Source organism: Chelonia mydas, chromosome 7 (assembly GCF_015237465.2).
Source record: "Chelonia mydas isolate rCheMyd1 chromosome 7, rCheMyd1.pri.v2, whole genome shotgun sequence".
Taxonomy (NCBI): domain Eukaryota; kingdom Metazoa; phylum Chordata; order Testudines; family Cheloniidae; genus Chelonia; species Chelonia mydas.
In genome coordinates this window covers 99985861-100013154 of record NC_057853.1, presented here as the reverse complement: position 1 = coordinate 100013154, position 27294 = coordinate 99985861, and the positions used below count along the sequence as shown (strand labels likewise).

Genomic DNA, 27294 nt, shown 5'->3' with positions numbered 1-27294 from the left:
TGGGTTCTAGCCCCATGGATCCTTATGATTCCAAGATAGACATATCACTATGTTTCTGAAAAAGATTCAGCAACGTGCAGAAGTGATAAGATATGTCCCACACTTGAAGCAGACATTTAACTGTCATGTAGCTTTTGAACCTATTGCTTCTGTGTATAATAATTACTTGGACTTGGAAAGTGGCCTGGACAGCTGTATAATGTCTGGACCTACTATAAGCAGAACACTGTTTTACAGCAACCTCTGAAAGGATATTGGCACGATTACAGCCCAACTGTATTTTGTGGCTTTATTATTTCCTGACACTATTGCAACAACAATTACTAAGTCAAAGCAGAAGTATTTAGTCAAAAGAGAATGAAACCAGGAAATTAGGAAATGAGGAGCTTCCGATATCAGAGGCAGCCATTAGGAAAAACTGGAAGGATATTTCATCAGAAAACAAACACTTTACAAAGCTGGAAGCTGAGAGAATGAAACTGAAGAGTGATTAGGTAACTTGATGAGAGATGGAGAAGAGAAAATTTAGAATGGATCTACAGAATGCGCTCAGGAAGGTAGGAGACTTGAAATGTGGGCCTGATTAAAGACCAGAAGGAGATCAAGGGGGGGAAAAAGAAATCGGAGCAGGTAAGTCGGCCATTATAGGAGGAACAGGTACATCATTAATCAGAAATATAAGCACTCATAGCTCCGTGCCTTTTTGATGTACTCTCATGTGTTGAGGGTGGGGCAGAACTGTGTCAGAAGATTATTATAAATGTATATTTTACTCTTTGATCTGAGCATCTTCAGACGAGCTCAGTCTGATTTCGTACATGGAAGGGCACAATGTTATCAGGAAAGTGGACAGGCGTGATTGCATTAACAGGATTATTACCTATCTCTCTCCTTCCCCTTCACTCACCCCAAAAATTTCTAAGTTAGGGTATGTCTACACGTAAAATGCTATAGCAGCACAGCTATACCGTTGCAGCTGTGCCACTGTAGTGCTTCAGTGTAGACACTACCCATGCTGATGAGATGGTTTCTCCCATCGGTGTAGGTAATCCACCTCCCCAAAAGGCGGTAGTTAGGTTGACAGAACAATTCTTCTGTCCACCTGGTGCTGTCTACACTGGGGGCTAGATCAGTACAGCTCTGGCTTTCAGGAAGGTGTATTTTTCATATCCCAGAGAAATGTAGCTATACCAGTGTAAATTCCTAGTGTAGACCAGGCCTTAGCTAAGTTGGCAGTTCAGAAGAGTAGATGACATCCAGCATCCTACTCTTTCCAACTAAAAATGAAGAGAGTGACTAATTACTTAATACTCTGTTTCACCCTATGAGACCCTGAATGTTAGTTCCTCCAGTCAATGAAATCCTTATTGAAAAGTGATCTCTGGCAATATTTAAATCAGCTACTTGAAATAGATCATGAATGCGATTGTGAATTTGACATAAAAAAAGGAGCTCCACTGTAGAAATGCATCTCAATTGATAGCATAGGCAGGCACACCTAATACTGTAACCACTGAAGGATCCCTGCCGTAACCTTCATGAATAGGTGGTAGCTCAAGTAATCAGGGTTTTTGATTTCAAGAGTGAATGCACTCAGGCATTTCTGAGATGGTCAATGGTAATAATGTACTGTGTACCACTGAGGTAATTTTTTTTAACATAAATTGTAGTCTTTAATGTAAACCTTTTGTGTCTTGTATAACCATTACATGCTCTTGGCACAGTCATACCAAGGCAAAAAAAAGTACATCTAAATTGTGTACAGTTCATTTCTCCTTTTTTTAGCTTGATGGAAGATTCATTATAGTATACTGTATATCACATACTGACAGCTTATGGTTATAAATGCCAGTGTCTTTTAATGGCATGCAAACACAGAGGGAAATAGATTGGGTGCATCCGCATGGCATTTTTCTAAACTGTAAATTTTGCTTGTTAGTTATTTTCATATTTGTATCATACTTCCTTTAGATTGTCCACTTCAGAGTACCACTGCACACAGATTTTAGTGATATAGTCAAAACTAAATTTACATAAGCATGGTAAGTTCAAGAGTTGCAGTGTTTTGATCAGCATTAAAATATGAGAAAATGTTGTGTAAATTAACAAAATGTTGTAGAGATTGGTCTCTGTATGCACTGTGAGCATATATTGTACTGTGTGGAAAAGGAGGAGCAGTGATCTGTTTAATGGAATTGTTTTCCTCTACTAATCCATACATCTTTCAGTCATTAGTTTGAATAAAGCCCAGGCTGGTAGACTATCTGATTGCTCTTCATTGGTGTATGTGAAATGAGTATGGAGATCTCAATCCAGCTCAAACCAGACAAGTGATCACATCACCCAAAAACATAGGTGCCAGTTATGTTACGAGTCTCACTAGGAAGGCAACGGATTGAATGGACGTGAAAACTGAACTGCTTCCTACCCACTGACAATTAGAAGTCAAAGTTCAAACACATTAGATGCAGCAATGTGGGGAAGTTTGCTACTGGGTTTCCAATTCTGTGTTGAGGCTACATAGAAGACATTCTCCAGTTCTCAAGGGTTGTCAATCAAGAACTTTTCATAAGCACTAGATTTACATATAGCTTGGACAACACCCCTTGAAACTTCCATTGACTTCAGCAGAAGGCTGGATCAAGGCCTTAAAGAAATAAAACTATGCTCTTGAAAAGCTGTTTATGCGGTTTGGGTGAAATTCACCTGTGTGCCAAGAGCAAAAACAAAGCCTGTGCACTATTTACATTCCACTTAAACTGTAGGTGGAGGGCTTTAGTGGAACTGAAGTATTGCACGGACCTTTTGTTGGCCCCCTTCATATGAGTGAATTTCATCCTTGTTTAGCAGAGAAGGACACTCACAGCTGACATCTCCATGACAGAATTTTTTTAAAAATAACTTTTTAAATAACTTGCTCTTTCCCCTATCAAAAACTAAGGATGTTTGAACAAAAATCTTAAATTCAAGGACATATTTCCAGTATTCTGTGCCAACTAGGGACATATAGGTGGTGCCTGCTCTCATTGCACTCCTTGAGTGGCTGGGGGAATCTGTCCCCATATCAACTCAAATATCCAGGAATAACAGTGTATTTAAATCAGCATTTCCTCCTTTACTCTGAATTTTCTTGTTTTACTCATTCGAACAGTCTGGAGTGTTTAAATTATATATCCCTGTGAATAAATCTGCATGAATAAATATAAGCAATATGGTGGCTTGAATTAGACAGATGAGACAGTTTTGTAGCATTTCTTTACTTAACTCTATTAATGTTATCGTTTGCAGTAGGTTTTAGCTGAGCTCAGCATAATTGGTGATTGATAGTATTAAAAACTACAGTTGTCATGGACACTTTATAGACCGGTAGAGAAAAATTATTGGGCTAGATGAGAAGGTAAATCTAGGCTTCCTGACAAACATCTTAAAGGAAATATCTTCTTCAGCTTCCACAGGATATCCATGCAGATTATTTGAGGGCTGTTTTCAGGCAGATCTTTTTTTCTATTAAAAACGATCCATAAATGTGTTTAAAATTTTAAAGGCAATTCTCTAGAGCTATACATGCATAAGAACAAACAAACACAAATCCAGTGTTTTGCATTTTGAATGCTTTAAATCATTCAAATTGACATGACTTGCTAAAAAACTAATAAAGTGCAGCCTTCCAAAGATTTTCAAGTAAATTGTTTTTCCTTTTAGTATTTTCTGTATGAATAGGTTTTGTTATTTGCTTTCTTTTTATGAAAAATAGTAAATAGCTGACAAACTGTTTTTGTGGAACAATCCTAATTTGGAAATTATTGTCCCAACTAGTTAAAGGGCATTGCGACTTGTAGCTACCATTAATAATCCTGACTGCAGTGCAGAGATTTTAAATGGAACCCTATTGAAAACAAACCTTCTTTCTCAAAAAGTGCCTAATTCTCTAAGAATTTTGAGTTTCTGGAAGAGATGACTACTAAAATGAGTGGGAGCAGCTCCCAGATAGCATCCCTTAGAGCAGGGGTGGGCAAACTATGGCCCAGGGGCTGCATCTGGCTCTTCAGATGTTTTAATCTGGTCCTCGAGCTCTTGCCGGGGAGCAGGTCTGGGGCTTACCCTGCTCCGGTGCTCCAGCCGAGGACTGGGTCGGGGGCTTGCCCCACTCTGCGTGGCTCCTGGAAGCAGCAGCATGTCCCCCCTCTGGGTCCTACGTGGAAAGGTAGCCAGGGCTCCGCATGCTGCCCCTGCCCCAAGTGCCACCCCCGCAGCGCCCATTGGCCAGCAACCATGGACAGGGCAGCGCGCAGAACTGCCTGCTTGCACCTCCACGTAGGAGCCGGAGGGGGGACATGCCACTGCTTCCAGGAGCTGCTTGAGGTAAACGCCACCCGGAGCCTGCACCCCTGACCCCCTTCCACGCCCCAACCCTCTGCCCCAGCCCTGATCCCTGTCCCGCCCTCCGAACCCCTCAGTCGCAGCCTAGAGCACCCTGCTGCACCCCAGAGCCCGCACCCCCCCCTTCACCCCAACCCTCAATTTCGTGAGCGTTCACGGCTCGCCATACAATTGCAACACCCAGATGTGGCCCTCGGGCCAAAAAGTTTGCCCACCCCTGCCTTAGAGTACCACAGAACTGGCAAGTTTGTGTATTGCAAGAGTTTCAGAACGGACTGCCTTAAAGACTGTAAAGTATCTTGTGTCCTACTTCACTATTTTCTATCAGTTTGGTGTTGCAAACCAGATATTTTAGCCTAGCTGTAGTCTACCAAATTCGAGGTGAATTTAAGGACCTACTCAGTTTTCCCTTTCAATGGTTTGAAATTGCTTCAGACTTCCAAAGGCAAAAGAATGTTATAAAACAGAGCTTTAGATCTTGTTTATAAATTCATAAATTTTAAGCCCAGAGGGGACCGTTATGATTCTCTGATCTGATGTGCATAACGCAGGCCAAAGAATCTGACCAAATAATTTCTGTATCACACCTATAGCTTATCTTTGAGCTATAATATATCTTTGTTTTAAAAAAATACAGTCTTGACTTAGACTGCAAGTGATGGAGAATTTACCACACATCCTCAGGTAAGTTGTTCCAGTGGTTAATTGCCTTCACTGTTAAAAATGTGTACCTTATTTCTAGTGTGAATTTGTCTAGCTTCAACTTCCAGCCATTAGATAGCATATGAAGAGTAAAGTCTCTGCTGCATCTAAATTCCACTGAGTAAAATAGAACGGGGCTTTGTTAGTCTGTTAATACTCCAATTCTCTGCCCAGCTGCAACCTTGAGATCAGCTGCCTGTAATCCACTAAATGTCAAGTAGGGATTCCAGGAGAATTTTCACTTCAGCTACTCTTCCCTCACTCCCAACATGAAGGAACAGCAGAATAATTTCAGTTTTGACTTTGATGAAGCCCCACATAGGCACATCAGTCTGCCCACATGCAACAAATTGCAGGATCAGGGCCTTAAGTAGTGAAGCTAAACTCACATAGGAAGTTTAGACCCTGACCCTGCAATTTGGTGTACCTGGAGGGAATGCTGTGCCTTCACTGTCAGCATGGCTCCACCTGGGCTAAACACTCTGCCTGCACAAAACCAGTTGCAGGATTGGGCCCTTATTTTCTGAGAATGATTTATAGTCTGGCCTAAGTAAGGACTTTGGGAAGTGATGCAGGAGTCTTCTGATGATGTGATCTGTATAAACCAGTACTGGGCTTAATATTGACTCATTGTATAGATATTGGCTTCAGTATAATCAATATATTATGACTGAAGCATATTTGTTGGTTTAATATCATATAGTTCAGCATAAATTAATATCGTGCAGATTTGATTTTGGGATCAGTGCAGATAAATAATACATTGAGGATGTGATGCATTTCGTACGAAAAGCTCATGAATTGTTTGTCTCATGGAAACAGTTTGCTTACTTGGATCCATGCAGGTTGACTCCCACTGAAGTCAGCAGAGATCTGTGTGGGGAAAAAAGATCCACTCTCGGGGATCAATGCACTGACTTAAAAAAAATATGCATTTCTGATATCAAAACTTCTTATGAATTAAAGTTACTGCCTCTTGGATCATAAGTATAGTCACAAAAGGCAAATGCATCACCTGACTCAGTGAATTATTCCACAGCATCTGAGTGAAAAAATTCTAGTAAAATGAGGAAATATCAAAAATCTATGACAAAAGGTACAACTTGCCAGTGTATACACATGGATAGTATTTACTTCTGGTTTATTTTTTTAGTGACAGGGAAGCCCCAGAGCTTCTTTCTGTCCCTAATAAAGCTTTGTCTTTTAGAAAGATAAATGAGAGAATCAGATGCTTACTACATGCCCAATAGGTGACTAAATTCAGAAACAGATGTTACTCTTCAGTCCTTATGTAATTAATGCTGCTTTATTGTGATAAAACACCAGTCACATAACAGGTGCCCTTCAGACAATTTCATGTAACAAGTTCAACATCTGGCATATCAGTTTCAGTTTCTTGTGTAATTGTTCCTTATATATTTAATTCACCAGGTGGTATTTCTATCCAGTTGAAAGTGCCTTTGTTATAGATGTTTTTTGTTTGGAGATGCATGATTCAGTAAATAATAGCTAATTAAATTAAATAGATGTCTTTATGGTCTGATTTAGTACATCTGCCTTTCAATATGAATATGAGATTCAAGAAAATATTTCAGTATGTCAAGTATAATCGGTAAATGCTGGTAAACATCGATTTCACCATACAAACACCAACTGAGGAAAATATATTTCCATCAATAACAATCAAAATTTACAGAGGCAAAGTAAGGAAAATGGTGCTTGAGAGCTTGAGTCAAAATCCAGTGATTTTGACTTTTGAATTAGGATTGTTACAAATGAAGTAGTGAGTGAATAGTAAAAACTGGTATGATTTGTTGCTTTAAGGCTATTTACTTTGTGTATTTTGATGTGATGTTGACAGTTTTTGTGTTTTAACTGTTTATAAAGCTTTAACTTTTGAATCTCAATATCTACTGTCATTAAATAATTGTCTGACTCCCATAATTTCCTGCAGTTGTGAAAAAATGAATTGGTAATTGAAAAAATGCTTCAAAATAAACATTGATATTATCTATCAAAATTATATATTTTAAAAGATCAAATTCTGCCAAGCCTAAGTATAATTACTTTGGATTCTCTTCTAGTAGCTGGAGTTATACAGTATTTCCATGCTATTTCTCAACTGTAAAGCAAACATACATCCAAATTTTGCCTAAATGGGGACCACAATGTGAATTTGCTACAGATAATTGACATAAAATGGGTGGACTTTATCTGTTACAGGTCCATGTGTAAAGTGTTTTGAGACCTATGCCATCTGTGGGCCACACATTCCTATTACATATGAGGGCAGTCCATGGCTGTATAATAGAATACTCTTAGCCACATTTGGTCCACAGGCTGCAGCTTATATACCCTGGGACAGTACTGCATAGGTGAATGCTAATACCTGTGCACTGGTAAGTGAATGTTCTAGTACTGAAAAAGAACACTGAACAGTACATATATAGTATTAAAAATTATTAGAGGACCATAATGCTGTGATATCTTTTTATATTTTGATAGGATTTGATTTTCTGTCTCTTATTACTCCTAATGCTAATATACCTGGATAGAGAAGAATTAACATGAAGCAGCATATAGCTATGTATTTTGACCGTTTTTTTTTTTGTTTTTTTTTTGCATTTAAATGCTTCTGCATCAAAAATTATTTTAAAATAAAGCACTAAAGGAATTTTATTAGTAATATTAATATCTCTTCTGGTGGCTGGCCAAATCCTACAAATCACTACTCTTATCAGTGTTCCATTGAAGTTAATGGACTGTTAGCATGAGTCAGGTTCAGCATTTCACTGGTCCAAAAATAATCTGTCAATTAACTAGTCAAATATTGGTCAAACAATGTCAAAATGGTCAGATATTTTACATAAATTAATTAAATTAATTTATTAAAACAAAAAATGAGTAATACTTATACTTTCCAATAGGGTTAGTCTTAGATACTTATGCTTAATCGCAAAAACAAATTACTTAACTGAATTATTTTAATTGATAAAAATACAGAACACAATGAAATGATGTACCAAAAGAGTTGTTGTTGTTACCTTTTTTATCAATGTTAGATTGGCATTGAAACGTGAACCTTATTCAAGATTAAACAATCACAAATGAAAAGAAAAATGAAATTAAAGAGAAATTAAAAACATCACAATTCAAAAAAACATTTTTAAATGCATTTATGCTAGGTGTGCAGTGGGCCAACTCTTTAAGCAGCTTAATGGTTGTATATGTATTCTCTTTGTGTTGGGGAGAGGGGATTTAATAACTGTGAACCCTCCTTTCCCTCCCCCACTCCTTTTTCAGTTAATTTCTTTATATATGTTTAGTCAGTTTGGACTCTTCAGGGTAAGGAGTGTCTTGTAACTTGTTTAATGTGCTTTGTAACCTTCCACGACTTGGTACACAAATAAAAATATATGTCTGTACAGACAACGTTTGTTCTAGATGAGTCCAGCCAATCAAGACGCTCAACTTTCAGTTATCTCACCTTCTTCCCAACAAGTGGTATTAGCATGAAATAAAGTTGAGTGATCAAGATATTTGTCAGCTTACTAACAGAACCATGAAGCAATGAAAAAAAAGTAGCTGACCACCTACATTGGGGCATTCTTGCTGGAATATTAGACAATATTTGACTGTGGTCAAATAATATGTGGTCAATTAACATTATTGGACTGGTCAATTGACTGGCTTTCTAAGCCTAAACATGAGTAAAGTTACACATGAGCATAAGTATGTTCAGAATCAGAGGCTTGATGGGTAGACTGGTTGTTAAAGGTAAAGAGACAGTTTGAACTTGGCTGGTAAAAGCGGAATGCATTTAGAGGAGGATGCATACATCATGAACATGATTTCCTTTAAGGAAGCATTGCATCTTCAGAAGGAACTGCTTTCCTGTATCTTGCCACACAGTCCAGCAGTGTGGGAAAAACATGAGCTCTGACAGGGGAGCTGAGGAAAAAATAGAGGCCCTAAGGGAATAGGTGGGTAAAAGCCCTGCAGATGTCATTCAGTCTGATCTATGTATCAAGTCACTCCCTACTGACACATTCCTTAGTCAGGATTGGGTAGAACAGTGAAAACCCTGTACCAAGAATATCCAGGCTGGGTTTGATGTTGACAGTGTCCATTTAACTTATATTCAGTATTGTTGTAGCCGTATTGGTTGCAGGATATTAGAGAGACAGGGTGGGTGAGGTAATATCTTTTATTGGACCAACTCTTATAGTTCAAAGGAATGCCAGAGTAGGGGTTCATCCCTAAAAAAAAGAGTGTATAGGAAAGGGCAACTTGAAATCATAGGAGTCCATCCCCTCCCTCAGTACAGGCTCCTCTACAAATATGCTGTCAGTAAATTACTCAAACGCCTGGGCCTCATCCTCTCCTTTCCCAGCCCTGCCTGCTTAGATTCCCATGCAGAGCATGAAATGCTGGTAGCTTGTGCTTCCCCATCCCTTTCTCCAGGGAAATACTTTGCTGCTAAAACCTAGGCAGTAAATCTGGCCATTCTACTTCCAAATTTATCTCACATTGGATATTGTGCATAATTAGCATCATTTTTCAAGACTAATTCTGATATGAAGTCTTTTTGAAAGACATCACAACCTAGAAGATAATAAGATAAGTAACAGTCAGCATGGATTTGTCAAGAACAAATCATGTCAAACCAACCTAATAGCTTTCTTTGACAGAGTAACAAGCCTTGTGAATGGGGGAAGCAGTAGATGTAGTATATATTGATTTTAGTAAGGCTTTTGATGCTGTCTCACATGACCCCATAAACAAACTAGGGAAATACATCCTATATGGAGCTACGATAGGGTGGGTGCATAACTGGTTGGAAAATTTTTCCAAGAGAGTAATTATCAGTGGTTGAGTCATGCTGGAAGGGCATATCAAGTGGGGTCCCTCAGGGATTAGTTCAGGGTCCAGTTCTGTTCAATATCTTCATCAATGATTTAGATAATGGCAGAGAGAGTACACTTATAAAGTTTGCGGATGACACCAAGCTGTGAGGGGCTGCAAGTGCTTCAGAGGATAGGATTAACATTCAAAATTATCTGGACAAACTGGAGAAATGATCTGAAGAAAATAGGATGAAATTCAATAAGGACAAATGCAAAGTACTCCACTTAGAAAGGAACAATCAGTTGCACACATACAAAATGGGAAATGACTGCCTAGGAAGGAGTACTGCAGAAAGGGATCTGGGGGTCATAGTGGATCACAAGCTAAGTATGAGTCAACAGTGTAACATTGTTGCAAAAAAGCAATCATTCTGGGATGTATTAGCAGGAGTGTTGTAAGCAAGACATGAGAAGTAATTCTTCCGCTGTACTCTGCGCTGATTAGGACTCAATTGGAGTATTGTACACAGTTCTGGGCACTGCATTTTAGGAAAGATGTGGACAAATTGGAGAAAGTCCAGAGAAGAGCAGCAAAAATGATTAAAGATCTAAAAAACATAACCTGTGAGGGAAGATTGAAAAAATTAGGTTTTTTTAGTCTAGAGAAGAGAAAAGTGAGAGGGGACATAACAATTTTCAAGTACATAAAAGGTTGTTACAAGGAGGAGGGGGGAAATTGTTCTTAACTGCTGAGGGTAGGACAAGAAGCAATGGGCTTAAATTGCACTAAGGGAGGTTTAGGTTGGACATTAAAAAACACTTTTTAACTGTCAGGGTGGTTAAGCACTGGAATAAATTGCCTAGGGCGGTTGTGGAAACTCCATCATTGGGGATTTTTAAGAGCAGATTACACAAACGCCTGTCATGGATGATCTAGATAATTCTTAGCCCTGCCATGAGCGCAGGGGACTGGACTAGATGACCTCTCGAGATCCCTTCCAGTCCTATGATTTTATGATTCTGTGATTAGCTGACAAGGCATGGAGAGAGGTGAGGGAAAGTCACAGATTAGAAAAAGAGTACTTGTGGCATTTTAGAGACTAATAGATTTATTTGAGCATAAGCTTTCGTGAGCTACAGCTCACTACAAGTGAGCTGTAGCTCACGAAAGCTTATGCTCAAATAAATTGGTTAGTCTCTAAGGTGCCACAAGTACTCCTTTTCTTTTTGCGGATACAGACTAACACCGCTGCTGCTCTGAAACCTGTCACAGATTAGAGTGTCAGATGTGGGTACTTCTTTTTAATATTTCATGTACTTTTTATTACAGGTTTGTTGGGTGATAATATATATCAGAAGCTGTAGAAATGTGACTGAACATGAAAAACTGCATTTAAAAGAGTCTCATACCAATATCCAGTTAAAATATAACAAACTTTTGCTGTAGTCTCTAAAGTCTAATACAAAATACTAAAGAGATTTCAAAAACAGTCTCAAAAAGCAATACCTGTGTTGCAAAAAAGTCTGTTAAACATTTGCTAAAGTGAAATACTGTGATGGACAACTAGATTATAGAAGCATGCCTCAGAAAACCAATGTGGCAATGGTACAGCCAGAAACGCTACATTACATAAAACAGGTAAATAAATCCTGAAACGAAAAGATTGTGAAAACGGGGGATTACATTCAAGCAAGTTACGGTACTGTTCTTTTTGTTTAGTTCTGGGACAATTTACCATGGTGTTATTGCATTAGTATTCTTAATAAGATCTCTACACTAGCAAAAAATCCACTTTGGCTGTGCAAATGTTCAAAGCTTGTTATGCAGATAAAATCCAGAATTGCTTCTAGGGTACATAACCAGGCCTTAAAGGGATCACAATGTGCCAGGTCTGTCACTGGCCAATGATAGTATTAAATTTGATCATAACAAAATTGTAGTGCTCAGCCAGCTTCATTTACATATAATGCATTTGTCATGCCCCCTTGCCAGCCATCAGCCTTCCAAAAGGTAGGGTTGCCAACTTTCTAATTGCAGAAAACCAAACACCCTTGCTCTCCCCAAGGCCCTGCCCCTTCCCCACACTCCCGCTCACTCCATCCCCACTCTCTCTGTCACTTGTTCTCCTCCACCCTTGCTCATTTTCACCATGCTGCAGTGTGGGTTAAGGCTCTGGGGTGGGGGTGGGGATGAGGGATTGGAGTGCACGAGGGGGCTCTGGACTGGGGCAAAGGGGGTTGGGATGTGGGAGGGGGTGCAGGCTCTGGGAGGGAATTTGGGTGCAGGAGGGGGCTTAAGGGTGGGGCCAGAGATGAGGGGCTTGGGGTATAGGAGCGGGCTTGGGCTTGGGGGGTTCAGAGTGCAGGGGGGACTCAGGGTTGGGGTGGGGGTTGGGACATGGGATGGGGTTCGGGGTGTGGGCTCCAGGTGGTGCTTACATCAGGTGGCTCCCGGGAAGTGGCTGGCATGTCTAGCTCTGAGGCAGAGTGGTGGCCAAGGGGGCTCCCTTGGCTGCAGGTGCTGCCCCTGCAGCTCCCATTGGCTCTGGTTCCCCGAGCTGAAGGGACATGTCGGCCGCTTTCTGCGAGCTGTGTGGAGCTGGGCAGGGAGCTGCCAGCCCCACTGTGCCACCCACTGGACTTTTAACGGCCAGATCAGCAGTGCTGAGCGGAGCCACCAGGGTCCCTTTTCAACTGGGTATTCTGGTTGAAAACTGGACACCTGGCATCCCTTCGTAGAGGTTTTAAGCTTTGTGCGTAACCCAGATCATATGCAAAATCTTTATTGCCATCTCACAAGCTTAATTCTTTGGGTATGGGCATCTGAATAATAGTGGGTTGAGGGAGGAGAGTTGAAAGGGGAGTTGAAGTTTAAGAACTCATTTAAATAAAAAAGACAGTAAAAATAACTGCTTCTGTTGGCTAGAAACAAATCAATTCTTCAGGAACATCAGATTTTGTTCAATATAGTTCAGCTGCAGTAAAAACGAACCATTGTTATGTGCGTTTCTCTATTCATATATAGTACATAGAATAGGCAACTAAAGAGTTCTTTCGTGACCTCCTTGCTCCATTATGAACAGAGACATGTCTTTGGTTAGCTGTTTTATAGCTGTTGTCCGGCTATACCAAAAGAAGGAGACGAGACACCTGACATGGATTTAATCAGGCTGCAACTTTATTATTAGATGTCTGGGACTACCTGGCAGATAAAAGTGTACAGTGCGGGTAACCCCATGTTTATCCCATAATTACTTGGGGGGCTTCCACCAGCTCCCCCTCTTTTTCCATCCAGGTCCCTCCAGCACATCTATTGCTGGGACCTTACCATCCACCCCCTCTTGTAGGAGGGTTAAGGTGGGCTATAAGAAAGGAGGGTTGGCTCCGTGCCATACCAATCATAGAAGCCCTGAACCAGCCCACCCCCATTCCATTCCTTTAACCAGCACCTCCTTTTTAAGTCCTTTACCAGGCCATTTATCTGGTCACTGGATGCCTTCCCTATGGAGTACCTGCACAGAACATCCGCTGCACATTTACCAAATAAGTTGCGACATATAGCCTACCACACCATAGTAGGTCTTCCCTAACACCTGCTGTGGGGAAGGCGAAAACCCCCCACTCCACCAAAGCCAATATGCTGGTGAGGTAAAAATTCCTTCCCAGCCCCCCTCTGAAAAGGAGTGACTAGCACAATGCTCACAGCAGGTTCAAACCCCACCGGAGAATCACACCTCAGGGGGATGGAGAATGGGTCCTGCTTTGCCTGCTGCTTGGAGAAAGGGGTGTCCAATGCCAGAGCTTGCACTTTTAAAGCTTTCTGCCCTTACATTCCACGGGCTGAGTCAGTGCTGTAAAGCTGACCCGCCTTTTTGCAGCAGTTGCTGACCTTGTTCCCCCCCATCTCATCGTAAAGCACTATTGCCTTCCTCCAGCAAGCCTGGACAACATCCCCACTCCACTTACGGTGTGGTGCGGTCAGTGTTGCAAACTGGCTAGTGTAAGAAAGAAAGGTGTGTTTGATAGAATACAGTTCTGAAGACACCTGTATTTGTACTAGCCTCTACTGCTGTGTTAGCTTTATTAGAAAGCTGAGGAAAGTAATGATAATTAAGTGGGAGTAAAACCATTGTAAAACTAAATTAATTTGAAACTGTTGTGCTTATCAAGCCTAGTAAACAAGTTTTCAGGAGACAGCATTTTTAAAAAGGCACATTGAAGAATATTTACTCTTATCTAACATTAGTTTCTCTTTTCTTTTGTCTTTATGTAATAGAAGTTGACTTTTCTCCCAGACAAGTTTTTCTGTCTCTCCCTTTCCCCCCTCCCCCTCCATGTTGTAGATGTGAAGGGGGCTTAGGGAAGAGGAGATGAGGGAGTCATTCTCCTTTTCCTGAAGTCTGCAGAAGCAGAGAATCTCCAGTGAGTTTTGGGATGCCCTCTCAATTCCCACAAGTTTATACGCACACTGAACACTCTCCACCATCTCTGAGCCTTAGATGGCCAGTCCCTGGGGACCATTCCTGACTGTCTCTGAAGTTCGATAGACTAGTTAGCCGTCAGAAGACTTTACTTTGACTATCTGAGTCTGACAGGCCTAGTTGGCTCACTGTGGGGGTCGCTGATGACTCTCCTAAGGCTCCTCAGGGTTGGAGGTCTTTACCTAAAATTAAATTGAAGAGTATAGGATAATGTGTACTTAAAGCCTCATTAAAATAACCCGGTATATGACTAGATATGAAACCAGAATGTAAAAATTGTATCTCTAGCATGTCAGTCAATAGCTAATCAAGACCTAATACATTTAGAGTTATAGTAATATTTTTGTTCCATCATCACGATAATGAATTTCCAAATATATTTATCGCAACTCAAAATAAAATGGGTTAAATTCTGCTCTTGGATAAGTGTGTCTAGACATAACTCTGAGTTAAGTAGGATGGAGCCAGGTGTGCACATTTTGACTCATTATATTTTCACAATGTTGAATATGACAGGACTGCAGCATTACAACATGGTCTGTTGTGAAGGCACAAAACAGAGTGATAAACCATTAGATATATCACTGGTTCTCAACCAGGGGTACACGTGCCCCTGGGGGTACACAGATGTCTTCCAAGGGGTACATCAACTCATCTAGATATTTGCCTAGTTTTACAACAGGCTGCATAAAATGTAATGGTGAAATTAGTACAAACTAAAATTTCATACGACTTGTTTATACTGCTCTCTATACTATACACTGAAATGTAAGTACAATATTTATATTCCATTTGATTTATTTTATAATTATATGGTAAAAATGAAAAAGTAAGCAATTTTTCAGTAATAGTGTACTGTGACAATTTTGTATTTTTATGTCTGATTTGTAAGCAAATAGTTAAGTGAAACTTGGGGGTACGCAAGACAAATCAGACTCCTGAAGGGGGGTACAGTAGTCTGGAAAGATTGAGAGCCACTGAGTTATATTACTGACTGAGCCATAGACTTTCTTGTGACTTTGGACAAGTCACAATCTCGTCGTTACTGAATCCACTCATTTGTAAAATGGGGGAAACCATGCTTTTCTGGTTCATAGTTTTGTTAAATCTAGAATTCACTGTTTGTATAGCTTTTTAAAATTTTCGGGTGGAAGGTACAAACTAAGGTCAAAGTATTATTTATTAGCATGCTCACATTTAGGATTTTATTCAGCTCTTGTAAGTACAGGTGACAATCATATGATAAGAAGGCAGAAAGTATAAAAAAGATTTTAAAATCTTACTTAATATTCCATGCTAAAAAAGAAAACTAATGCTTTTATTTGCTTTCATTTGAAATCATGTTGCTTAACTCACTCAGGGGGGCTCTGAGTGCTCAAAAATGAGTTATGGGATTTTACCAGATTCACAAAAGAAATTTAAAGTGTGATTATCTGTTTGTTTGCAGAGCTCAGTGATACAATATATTATAATGCGTATTTGTTTTTTTCCAAAGTATTCTATTGCAATGGTTGATAACTCACTATGATACTGAAATTTTAGCTATTGGCCCTACTAAAGAGAGAAAAGGAGTACAGATTTGTTTTAAGAGTTTCTGTGCTGATTTGGTGTTTCACCATTCTTTTTTTTTTTCCTGCGTGTAGGCCATTTCCGTTTTTTAAACAGATGCATGTTCTTGCATATCCTGATTCGGACTCTTTGAAATCAAAACTATTAAACATGGGAAATAATTGCAAAAAACTTTTATAATCTGAAACTGGATTCTTGTCATGGAATAAAAGAATATCTACAAATGTGGACTTTGGGTAGCCTTTCAAAAATAGCATATTAAAATACTGATCCACAATACTCAGAATCCAAACTGTGGAGAGAACAGAATTTTTATCACTCAGCCATTACACCAAGGGAATAAGCTAGACTCTACACTCAAGAGCAGGACTAAGAAGAAAAGATGGTATTTTGATGAGATCTGAAAAGGTTAGGAAGCATAATTACACAAAAAGCAAAGTGCTCAATAGCTTTAGAGTGGCTATTGCATAAACTGCTTAGAGGTGATGTAGAAAATCTCATGTTGGAGTGTCATGGTTTTTAAATTTAGTAAAAATACAAGTGGCCTTAATGATGAACCATTGCAGTTATGATGAGGAGCTGCTTACGATTTCAGTCTACTAAACCTTGAGGCTTTAAATTCTGCATTTACAGTTAGTGGGCTAATACCACTCAAAATCATTAAAATTTTTGATTTTGGTCAATTGTTCCTTTAAGGAAAAAAATAGATAATCAGACTCTCATTGTGAAATTTTTCCTTGTTACAGACTGAGTGATGGTGAAGTTGGAATAGTCTGTCACAGCAATTCAGATCTAAAGCAGGAATGGGAAAAGCTGTAAGGTCAGAATGAAAACTGTATTAAACACAACTACTTTAGGAACTATACATCACTCAGAGTGCACTGGATGCAGGTCAAGCATGTTTACAGTCTTTAGGAAATGATCTGTTTCAGCAAATTAGTTCTAAGATGCTTTCTGTAGTTTACCAATAAATCAATGGAATCAGAAGTTCCTGAAGCTTGATTGGTTAGAGAAATTAGGGCAGAAAAGTTCAGGATTTGGGAGATGTCACAGCTTTGAAGACTTCAGTACAATCATGCAGTATGAATATTAGTTTTGTTTAGGGCCTAATCTGAAGTTAGATCCTCATCGGCAGGCCCCTGCACCTGCATGGAGACTCATCAAAGTCAGTGGGGTTCCACCTGGCACCAACTGTCTACCTGTGTGGAAATGATTGCAGGGTTGGGGTCCTGAATGGTAGTGTGGCATGCAGTTACTTTGTTAAACACTCTATGGTGCTGTACATTTCAAATATCCTATCATATTTCTTTATAAAAGTTGGATTTAGTGAAGGTCATTGTAGACATAAAATAAGGCCTAGTACTTGTTACACAAAAGAGTTCAGGTAAGATACTGCGTGAAACATGCTCTTTCATACTTTCATAGATATAGTCTTCTTTAGTGATCTCCTATAAATATTTTCAGTACTGACTCATTCGGACTTTACCCAATAATTATTAAAAAGCAAAGAAAGAAACAAGGGTTTGATTTATATTTTTGTTCTTCCCCCAGTAATACAGTGGTTCTCAAACTTTTGTACTGGTGACCCCTTTCACATAGCAAGCCTCTGAGTGCGACCACCCCTTATACATTAAACATACTTTTTTGCATATTTAACACCATTATAAATGCTGGAGGCAAAACAGGGTTTGGGGTGGAGGCAGCCCGTGGACCCGCCCCCCCATGTAATAATCTCATGACCCCCTGAGAGGCCCTGACTCCCAATTTGAGAACCCCTGCAATAATAGCATATACATTAGTGAAAATTGCATAGCCAGAATCAGCATTTAGCAGATTTTGTCAGATAGTAAATCCAGCATGTCATTAGTGGGCTGTTTCTGTAGGGGATGCATTTTTCTTAATAAATGGACATTGTAATAATGGAGAAAACAAAAATGAAAGATGATCCATTAATAGTAAAGCTAATTGCTTAAGAAAAGCAATTTAACTTAAAATGTGAAATTTTTAAATTTATCCAATTAAAACACTAAAGGAAGGTAATTTAGGATTTATCTACCCTTGGAAGTTCACCAAAATAGCTATTCTGGAATAATTATTCCAGAATAGAGAGACAAGAGAGGTGAGGTAATATCTTTTATTGAACCAGCTTCTGTTGGTGAGAGAGACAAGCTTTCCAGAATAGTTATTTTGGTATAATCCCCCATGTGAACACTCCTATTCAGGAATAAGAGTACCTTTTTCTGATTATCTTAAGTCACACTGGCTCCACACTGTTCACATGCAGTTTTCAAAGGTCACTTGACAAACAAGAAGATGATTAAGTAGGGGACTGACTAGGTTCTCCCTCTTCCTAGGCCCATGGCCTCAGACATATGGTCAGTGTGGTGCATATGTGGTAGTAGGATTGTCACCATTCAGTAAGGCAAACACTTAAGTAAACTTCACCTATAGCTGTCCTTCAACTCCTCCAACAAATCCACACACCTTTTAACAAGGCTATTTTTCCTATCCTGGTCAAAAATTTATTGCACTGCTGATATTGTTTTGTTTTGATTTTGGCCATTTTTAAATGTTTTTAAATTTAAGGAAATTTTGAAACAAAAAGTAATTTCAAACCAAAAATCAAAATGTTTTGTTTTTAAAAATTTTTCCTAAGCAAACAGTTTGACAAAATCAACATGAATTTTCGAAACATTATGGTTTTCCCAAATTTGCATTTTTCACTGAAAAAAGTTTTGTTTAAAAAATTTACACAGTTCTATTTTTAAGGCCACTGCAGCTCTCATTTTGGAGCAATGAAATAGGGATTTAAAAAAACCTATATATATCCACACAGTGAAGACCAAACCATGCATTAACAAGTTCAAGTCACTAGCATGATATCCTGACCCAGAACATTTTGCTGCGTAGATGGACCTAACAAGTCAAGACTATTTCCTTTTCCATGCCCATTTAAACCTGGGACTCTCTGATAAGACTCTCAATATGGGTGCTATTTGCAGCTGTATCTGATCTGAAGTATGCCTCTGAACTGAAGGAGTGAGATAACCAATTAGTGTTATGTGAGCCCTTGTCTACACTATGGGGGAAGATCAATCTAAGTTACGCAACTTCAGCTACATGAATTACATAGCTGAAGTCAACATACTTAGATCTACTTACCGCAGGGTCCACACTATGCTATGTCGACGGGAGACGCTCTCCCATCGACTTCCCTTGCGCTTCTCATTCAGGTGGAGTACAGGAGTTGACGAGAGAGATTGGCGGTCGATTTAGTGGGTCTTCACTAGACCCACTAAATCGACCGCCGATGCATCCATTGCAGCACGTCGATCCCCCGGTAAGTGTAGACAAGTCCTAAGTCACCTAAACAACCATAAAATGATGGCTACTGCAGGTACTGCTGACCTTAGGGGTTAGGCAGATTCAAACCAGTCAACAGAGGTGAAAGACTTCATATTCTATTATCAATCTCATGAGCTAATCAGACACTTTTAAATAAGTATTCTTAGAAAGGTTAGCAAATAGACTTTTTTCATATAAGTTTCAACAAGAGAACATTATTTCCTCTTCAAGCTTCTACTAGTGCCTTTGGCACACATTTTAAGGGCTTCAGCTTTTGGATTGTACAAAAAGATGAAAATCTGTTTGAAGACAGTGAGGGAAAAAGAGCTTCGTCATAAGCTTTTTGGCAGAAAAGATATTTAAATTGCCTTAGCACAGCACTACTAACATCAAGGAGCTTCAGAATTTCATTTTTATCACACAACCTATATATTTGGAAATTCTATTTTACAGCCAGATTCCTCAGGGAATTTTTAAAGGTTGTGTGACGGGCACCTAGGGGAGAAGAAATTATATTCAGATAATGAATTAAAACTTTAAGATGAAAGAAAAAGGTATAAATTGTCACCTTCAACATTTACTGAACCAAGAACAAGTCACAGTAGTCTGTAATAGCAACCAGTTATAACTCCTATCCCCATTGTTAGTGATGGAAAATGAGCATTAGCAGGATTGCATAGCCATGGACGAAGAAAGAATATAGCTAGCTGAGTATAAATGTTACTCTGAAACTGAGGAAGTTGTTAGTAACTGCACCTGTATTCCCCCTCCGTGGTTCACTACGGCACTCACTTACCTGGCTCCCAGCTGTCACTGCTCTTGGGTAGAGATCCATGTCTCTCTCCTGCTAGATCAGGAGTTTTCAGGCAGTACAGCTCCCTGATTTACCCTGTGATGTTCTCAGCAAGCCAGACTGCCTAAGTGGGCCATGAGGCTATGAACACAATAATTGCCCGCAGTTGCAAGCTGCCACACAGCTCCTTCCAACCAAGCACATTTACTTTTTAAGATGAAAACATTGCAGAGAAAATGTATTAAAAACGAGAAAAGAACCTACACACACGCTAAAAAGCTTACCAGAGGTTATCTCTACTACAACCTTAGGCTCTGGTAGGTGTCAGTCCTTCTAAACCTTCCGCAAGGATTCTTTCTCACCCCCCAATCCGCTTGACAGAAGGTCCTGTCCGTTAGTTGGTTCAGAAAAAAGGCCCCGTCAGTTTAAACTCAGACTATTTGTCCAGAAGGCCTTCCTTTGTCTATTGGTCTCTGGCGAATCCAGTTTGAACTAGTATAAGTGAGCCTCCCCAGGAGGCTCTGTGTGTGTGTGTATTGAACAATGTTACAGGGAGAAACAAAAACTTGTTTGTAGATTTTTGCACAACATTTCCCATTTTTATGCTGACTTTATTATTTCAATGTCCATGAAAGTAAAATGCCACTTTTGATTTAAAAATAATTCTGATTTTTCAAAACTTTGTTTGACTCTATCTAATTTTGTTCCAACTCTTCAACTCTTTCTTTTATTTGCCCAACTGTACTTTAAAAGTAGCAGTGTACAATCAAAAGAAACCCAGGAACAATGTTGTTTTTGTTGAATTACAGAAATGCAGGTGAGGCATGTGTGTACTGATGCCGATGAAGTGAGCTGTAGCTCACGAAAGCTTACGCTCAAATAAATTTGTTAGTCTCTAAGGTGCCACAAGTCCTCCTTTTCTTTTTGCGGATCCAGACTAACAGGGCTGCTACTCTGAAACCTCTCACTAGGATAGTCTCACAGTTCTAAGGCTAAGGCCTTTGGCTAAGCAGCAGGGGCAGCCTTCTGTCACATCCTCACATTCCAAACCAGTCACATTGAAATAAGGTGGTATTGGGCTGTTTGGAAGACGATCCTGTTCTGATAATGCCCATCACCACCAGATAAAGAAACAGATCTTAAGTGATAGCATCCTGTCTGGCAAGAAATCACTTATCAATGGTTGTGGTTGTGAAACCCTATTTCTGTATTGTTTTATCTTTATGGCCCCCACTTTTCTATTGCTAATCTGTGTGGTTCTCTAATTGTTTCTGTCTGCAGTATAATTAATTTTGCTAGGTCTAAATTAATTAGGGTAGTGGGATATAATTGGTTAGAGAATTATGTTACAATATGTTAGGATTGGTTAGTTAAATTTCAGTAAAATGATTGGTTAAGGTATAGCTGAGAATATTACTATATAAACTGGGGTCAAACAGAAAGTGGGAGGAAGGGAAATTGGAATCATGCTTGCTCAGGTGGGGGGAACGGGAATAGGGAATGGGGAACAGGGACACAGGCAAGGCTCTGCGGTGTCAGAGCTGGGAAGGGGGACACGGGGCAAATGTTCTGCAGTGTCAGCACTGGGAAGGGGGACATGGACTAAATGGTTTGTGGCGTCAGAGCTGGGAATGGAACACTGGGGAACGGGCTGTATCGGCGTATAGAGATAAGCCCGACTGGTGTGAAGGGCTTTGGAATATGCTTGCTTGGAAACTAACCCCACTAAACATTGCATTCTTTGCACTTTGGACTTCTGGTCTTTTCCTGCTTGCTGTCTGCGTGACGAGAATCAGGGAACTGGGAGGGTGAAGGGAAAGCCCTCTAACAAGTGTATCTTTTTATGTCTATTTTTAGTACAGAGTGCATATTTCAAAAATAGCCGTATTACTGTACTATACACCATCCTTGAACGAACGTATCATGACTGATGTCTGAAAGCGATAACCTCAAAAAGTAGCCACTGGCAAATCTGGAACCATTAGTCCTCAACTGGTTACCATTTACCTAATTTGTGAAGAGTAAGCATTACTCTGCCTACATCATTAGCCCCCTTGCAAAGAAAGAGGAAGTGAGGTTAAGCATTTGACTAACCTCCAGTGAAGGAAAAAGTAACTGGATTATAAAGACACCCCATTAAGTCTTGACTGTTCTCAAATAAAAACACCTTTCATTAGTTTAGTTTGGTTCTTTGCTTCACTCACCCTTCACATATAAAATGATTATCCCTAATTTGTGAAAATTAATCTGATATTGTTTCTACCCTTCCAAAGCTCGTTTTATTATATAGATTGCTGCATACATCAAGCAATCATTTCTGCAAGGTGCAATTCAGTGAACAGTTACATTAAACATGGATTTTTCCTTTGTTTCAGTGTATCCCTTTTTAAACCTATCCTATTGTATTGCTGAGGATTTTTAAAACAAGACTGTTTGTTTATATGTGGAAAAAATAGACCGTTGTACACATTGTCTTTTTAAAACAGACGTATGAATGAAATTATTCAGCCCCCAGAATATTTCCAATTGACTTCCAAAGAATGCACATGCAGCAAATTGAGCTCTTGACTTCTTTTTATTTGTGATTCAGTTCTTAAACTAAGAGGTCTCTTGAAAGAGTGCTGCTTGTTCGCTGGTTGCTTACACTGAATAAATGCATAGCTAATCGTTGCAATGCAAGTCACATGGACTGTGCTAATTTGAGGATCAGTCAACAGTAGGTCTGACATCATTGTACTGGGTTGGGTTATAAAATGAGGCTCCTTGAAAAAGAAATGAATGTCCTTCTGAATAGCTCAGGGTAATACATTTTGGTTTCTTTCAACAGACCTTTAATTTTTTTATGACACCTAGAAGCAAGAAATGAAAAAAATGCTATTTCAGCATATACTGAACTCACCAAAAGCTTAATTCTACATCACAGCTTTTTTTTCATCTGAGAAATCCTACTCCTTGTGCAAGAAGCCAAGATCCTAATTTTTTTATTAGATTCTGGGGATTTTTGCCTCCTGAAGATGACTCTGTTGAGTGAAGACTGTTATTGAATGTAGAATTCTCCTTACATTTCCTTTTAGTATATAAGGGAATGCCCCTTTTCCTTACCTGGTTGATTAGTGCTACACATGCGCTGCATCAGTTCACTCACATTTTCGGGGTCTCACCCACTCGCTGTTGCATGGTGACAGTGTTTGAACTGAGCTTCTAGTGTGTGGTTGGCACTTAATTTGACTGCTCTTCATAAAGTGTCCTGGGGAGCCTTGAACTGGCAAGGCAAAGACCTGGCAAAATTCTCACATCCGTAGGGCACACGGTTTTTTTTCCACCCACTTTGTAATTTGTGGCATGTGTGCACACACACACTCACACACACATTTTCTCATTTCTTTGCTAACACCTCCACATTGTTGGCTCTATAAATTATGTTGAGTTTGACAGAGCAAGAGGCTGTTAGCCTTACATTTTTAACATTATTTTGCTTTTCTTTCTTTCTTTAGATTTCTCCTCCGTTCATTTAAAAATGCAGTGTTGTGAAATCCTGTGACTTTTATCACAAATGTTATAATATTTTTGTCTGTCTTAAAGTCCCAACTCCTGGATTCATGAGAATCTTGCCTTTTTTTTTCTTTTAATGAAAGTTTCTAGCCCACATAGTCTTCAGAGAAAAGCTGGAAAATATAATTCAAGTGTAATCCACAAAGAGTCACAGAACAGAAATTAAAGAAAAGAAATAAAAAATGAATTATTTTTTAAAAAATGAATTATTTTTAAACTGGTCTTGTGATTTTGGGGGCCGGACTCATGATTTTTGAACATTTTAATGCTGAAACTGTCAGGTAGCAGAGCTAATCATTACTTGAGATTTTGCTTCTTTCTCTTGCTTGCTTCCTCTGCCTTCGTCCCCTGAAGTAGTCTTAGTGACACCAGAAAATTCAGAATGGATGTTGAAACCTCAATGAAGTGTTACATTATTAGGTTTTGAAATTTTGTTTGTCTCCTTACTTCCTTTACCCGTCACAGTATTAATGAAGCACAGTTGTTTCACAGGCTTTATTGCCAAATGGTAAAGGTCAAAATGTGCAGGCAATAAAATTTTATTCCTTCCCCAAGGAGGTTCAGCTAGACACTATTTTTGATATGTTACAGTCTACCATACTTTTGTAATAGCTTTTTAAAATGCAGAAGGTAAAGGCATTCAGAACACACAATCATCACAAACGTGTCTGTTATCTAACATTTGGTTCAATTCATCGTTTATGTAGCAAAGAAATCTTGTCTTCCTTTGAACTAAGTACAGCGTACAGCAGAGTCTGTTTGCTTAATTATCTTACCGATAGCCCTGGTTTTGGGTCACTTTGCTTTCATTACCTTTGAGACAAACTTTTTTGCTTCCTCTTCATGCCATTTATCAGAAGGCATAGTTTCCACATATGTGTATTTAGAGCTGAATCTTGTTAGGATGGTTTTGACCAAGAAGCCTTCACTAGAGGGCAGTATACCATGTGGACCTATCTTGGGCTTCAAACTGGGCACTTAAATCCTGTGACGCACTCACTTACACACCTGAGAACAAAAATGTCTGTTTTATGCACTAAGTGTTAATTTGTACATCCAGAGTGGGACATTGATATCTTAATAAGTTATCAACATTTAAAAACAGGGCTTTTAAAAAAGTGCATGTGAAAATTGTTTGAGAGGTACCTATTAAAAATGTATAATTGAGATTAATGTTATCACTAGTCTGACAGAGTTATAGTCCTTTCATTTAGTAATAGAATTTCTGTGTCATTACTCATTACTATTGAGTTGTCACTTGTAATTTGAGGGATCACTAACATAGGAAGAGCACAGGTGACAGAGTTTGCAAGTAGATAAACTGTTTATTGCTCTGTTAAGAATTATACTAGCACTTTTAAGGTGAAATTTGTTATAGTGTATCACCATGCCTCTGTGGGTTACAGCTGAGAATACCAAATTCAAGACAAACTGCTGAGAAATAGGGCAGACACACCCCAAAACTGGTGGTTATTCTTCCATAAGATATACCAAACCAGCAACAGAAATAAACGTCTCTGTCACCACACTGGCTAACAAGAAGTCAGAAAAGCAGTTTTCTTGGGCATCCCAATCCTGGATTCAACACCCAGACCCTAGACTTAAAGGTGAGTGGTTATTTAAAACCAATTTCATCAAACAAAAGGGTGGTTCTGATCCCCCAAAGGACCCGCCACATTACCCAGGTCAATATGTAACTCAGATCTTAACCAATAATCATGCTGTTGCCAATCCTTTAGGTTTATTTATAAAAAGAAAGAAAGGTGAGAGTTAAAATTGGTGAAAGGAATCAAATACATATAAAATGATTGCAAATTTCCTGGATCATGCTTGTAGCAGTGATGGAATAAACTGTTGGCTTGTTAAGTCTCTGGTTGCTTCCAAATCACTGGAAGATCCTCAGTCCTTTGGTTACAATGATCCCATTAGTACAAGTTCATAGTCCAGAGATTTGAGCGGGAAAGAAACAAAATGGAGATGTTTCCAGCACCTTTTATAGCTGCTCTCAAGTGAAGGGAAACCCGTTGTTCTCACTGGAAAATTACAGGTAGCAAGATGGTGTTTGGAGTCATATGGGCAAGTCACATGTCCATGCATGATTTTGCTTAGTCATAGCAGGAAAGTCCATTAAGTGTCGATAGGCGTCTCCCATGGTCCGTTGTCAGTTAAGTGTTCCTTGATGAACCACTTAACTTGAATAGTCCCTCCAAGATGTGCAGGCTAAATACATTGTGGGTGTTACCCCAGGAGCAACCATATTTGAAATACAGGTATAGACCCAATGCTCATAAATTCAAATACAAAAATGATACATGCATGCAAATAGCATAATCATATTCAGCAAATAACCTTTCCATAGAAACCTTACTTGACATACTTTGTACAAGATTTGTTGCAATTATATAACTGTGGTAGCAACAATGATCTACATGGTCATATTTTATCAGATAATGTCACAAAGAGTGGTGGTACTATTTAACTTTTCCTCTCCAGTGACATGTGGTAATTGTAAGTAGGAAAGCAGATATGTTACAGATGGTCAGTTTGGAACTTAAATGTACATGAAACCACAACAACTGCTGATGAGCAACAATACCTTCTTTATTGTTTTTCTGCAGAAATTACAGGTTTGACAGCTACTTTCATACAACAATTTTTAAGATAGACCATTCACCTGTCACTCACTAGCCGTTACAGCAGAATATAACCATTTAGCACTTACAGTAGATAGAAGTAATCACGTAAATCTCTGGCCAGTAAGTAAGAATCAGTGACTACCAAGAAATATGTCCTCCTAAAGGACAAACAACATGTCATGGATGTGCTGCCAGGGATTGCCAAGATGTGACCACAGGTATAGGAGTATGTTCTAGCATATTTCTTGCACTCTGATGCCAAGGACAAGCTTTTGTTTTCTCTTCAATGATATAATCTAGCTCAGGCCACAAAGTAACTTTCGGCATTTTTCCTTTACATAGAATCATAGAAATGTAGCACTGGAAAGGACCTCACCAGGTCATCTAATCCAGTCTTCTGCACTGAGGCAGGACTAAGTATTATCTAGAACCATCCCTGACAGGTGTTAGTCTAACCTGTTCTTAAGAACCTCCAATAACAGAGATTCCACAACCTCCTTATGTAATTTGTTCCTCTGCTTAACTAACCTTACATTTAGTTTTTCCTTATGTATAACCTAAATCTCCCTTGCTGCAATTTAAGCCCATTCCTACTTCTGTCGTCAGTGGCTAAGGAGAACAATTTATCCTCTTTATAACAACCTTTTATGTACTTGAAGACTGTTATCATGTCCTTCCCTCAGCCTTCTCTTCTACAGACTAAACAAATCCATTTTTTTCAATCTTACCCTATGTGGCATCCAGAACTGGACACAGTACTCCAGTTGGGGCCTTATCAGTGGTGAGAAGAGCGGAAGAATTACTTCTAGTGTCTTGCTTACCACACTCCTGCTAATACATCCCCGAATGATGTTTTGGGTTTTTTTGCAACAGTAGTACATTGTTGACTTATATTTAATTTGTGACCCACTACAACCCCAGATCCTTTTCTGCAGTACTCCTTCCTAGGCAGTCCTTTCCCATTTTGTATTTGTGCAATTGATTATTCT

The 27294-nt window shown here is 39.2% G+C and overlaps 1 protein-coding gene across 4 annotated transcripts in view; it reads left to right on the top strand.

The window, feature by feature from the left end:
- The window catches only part of PTPRE (protein tyrosine phosphatase receptor type E), a 224334-nt gene that overhangs the window by 81654 nt on the left and 115386 nt on the right, over positions 1-27294 (top strand). The window contains exon 1 of one of the 4 annotated variants that reach the window (XM_043551996.1): positions 16695-16799. The exons of the other annotated variants lie outside the window; for them this stretch is intronic. Within the exon in view, the coding sequence (XP_043407931.1) occupies positions 16783-16799 (17 nt within the window). The 5' untranslated portion in view covers positions 16695-16782. Of the gene's footprint in view, positions 1-16694; positions 16800-27294 lie in introns of those variants that run through there. 4 annotated transcript variants of the gene reach the window in all.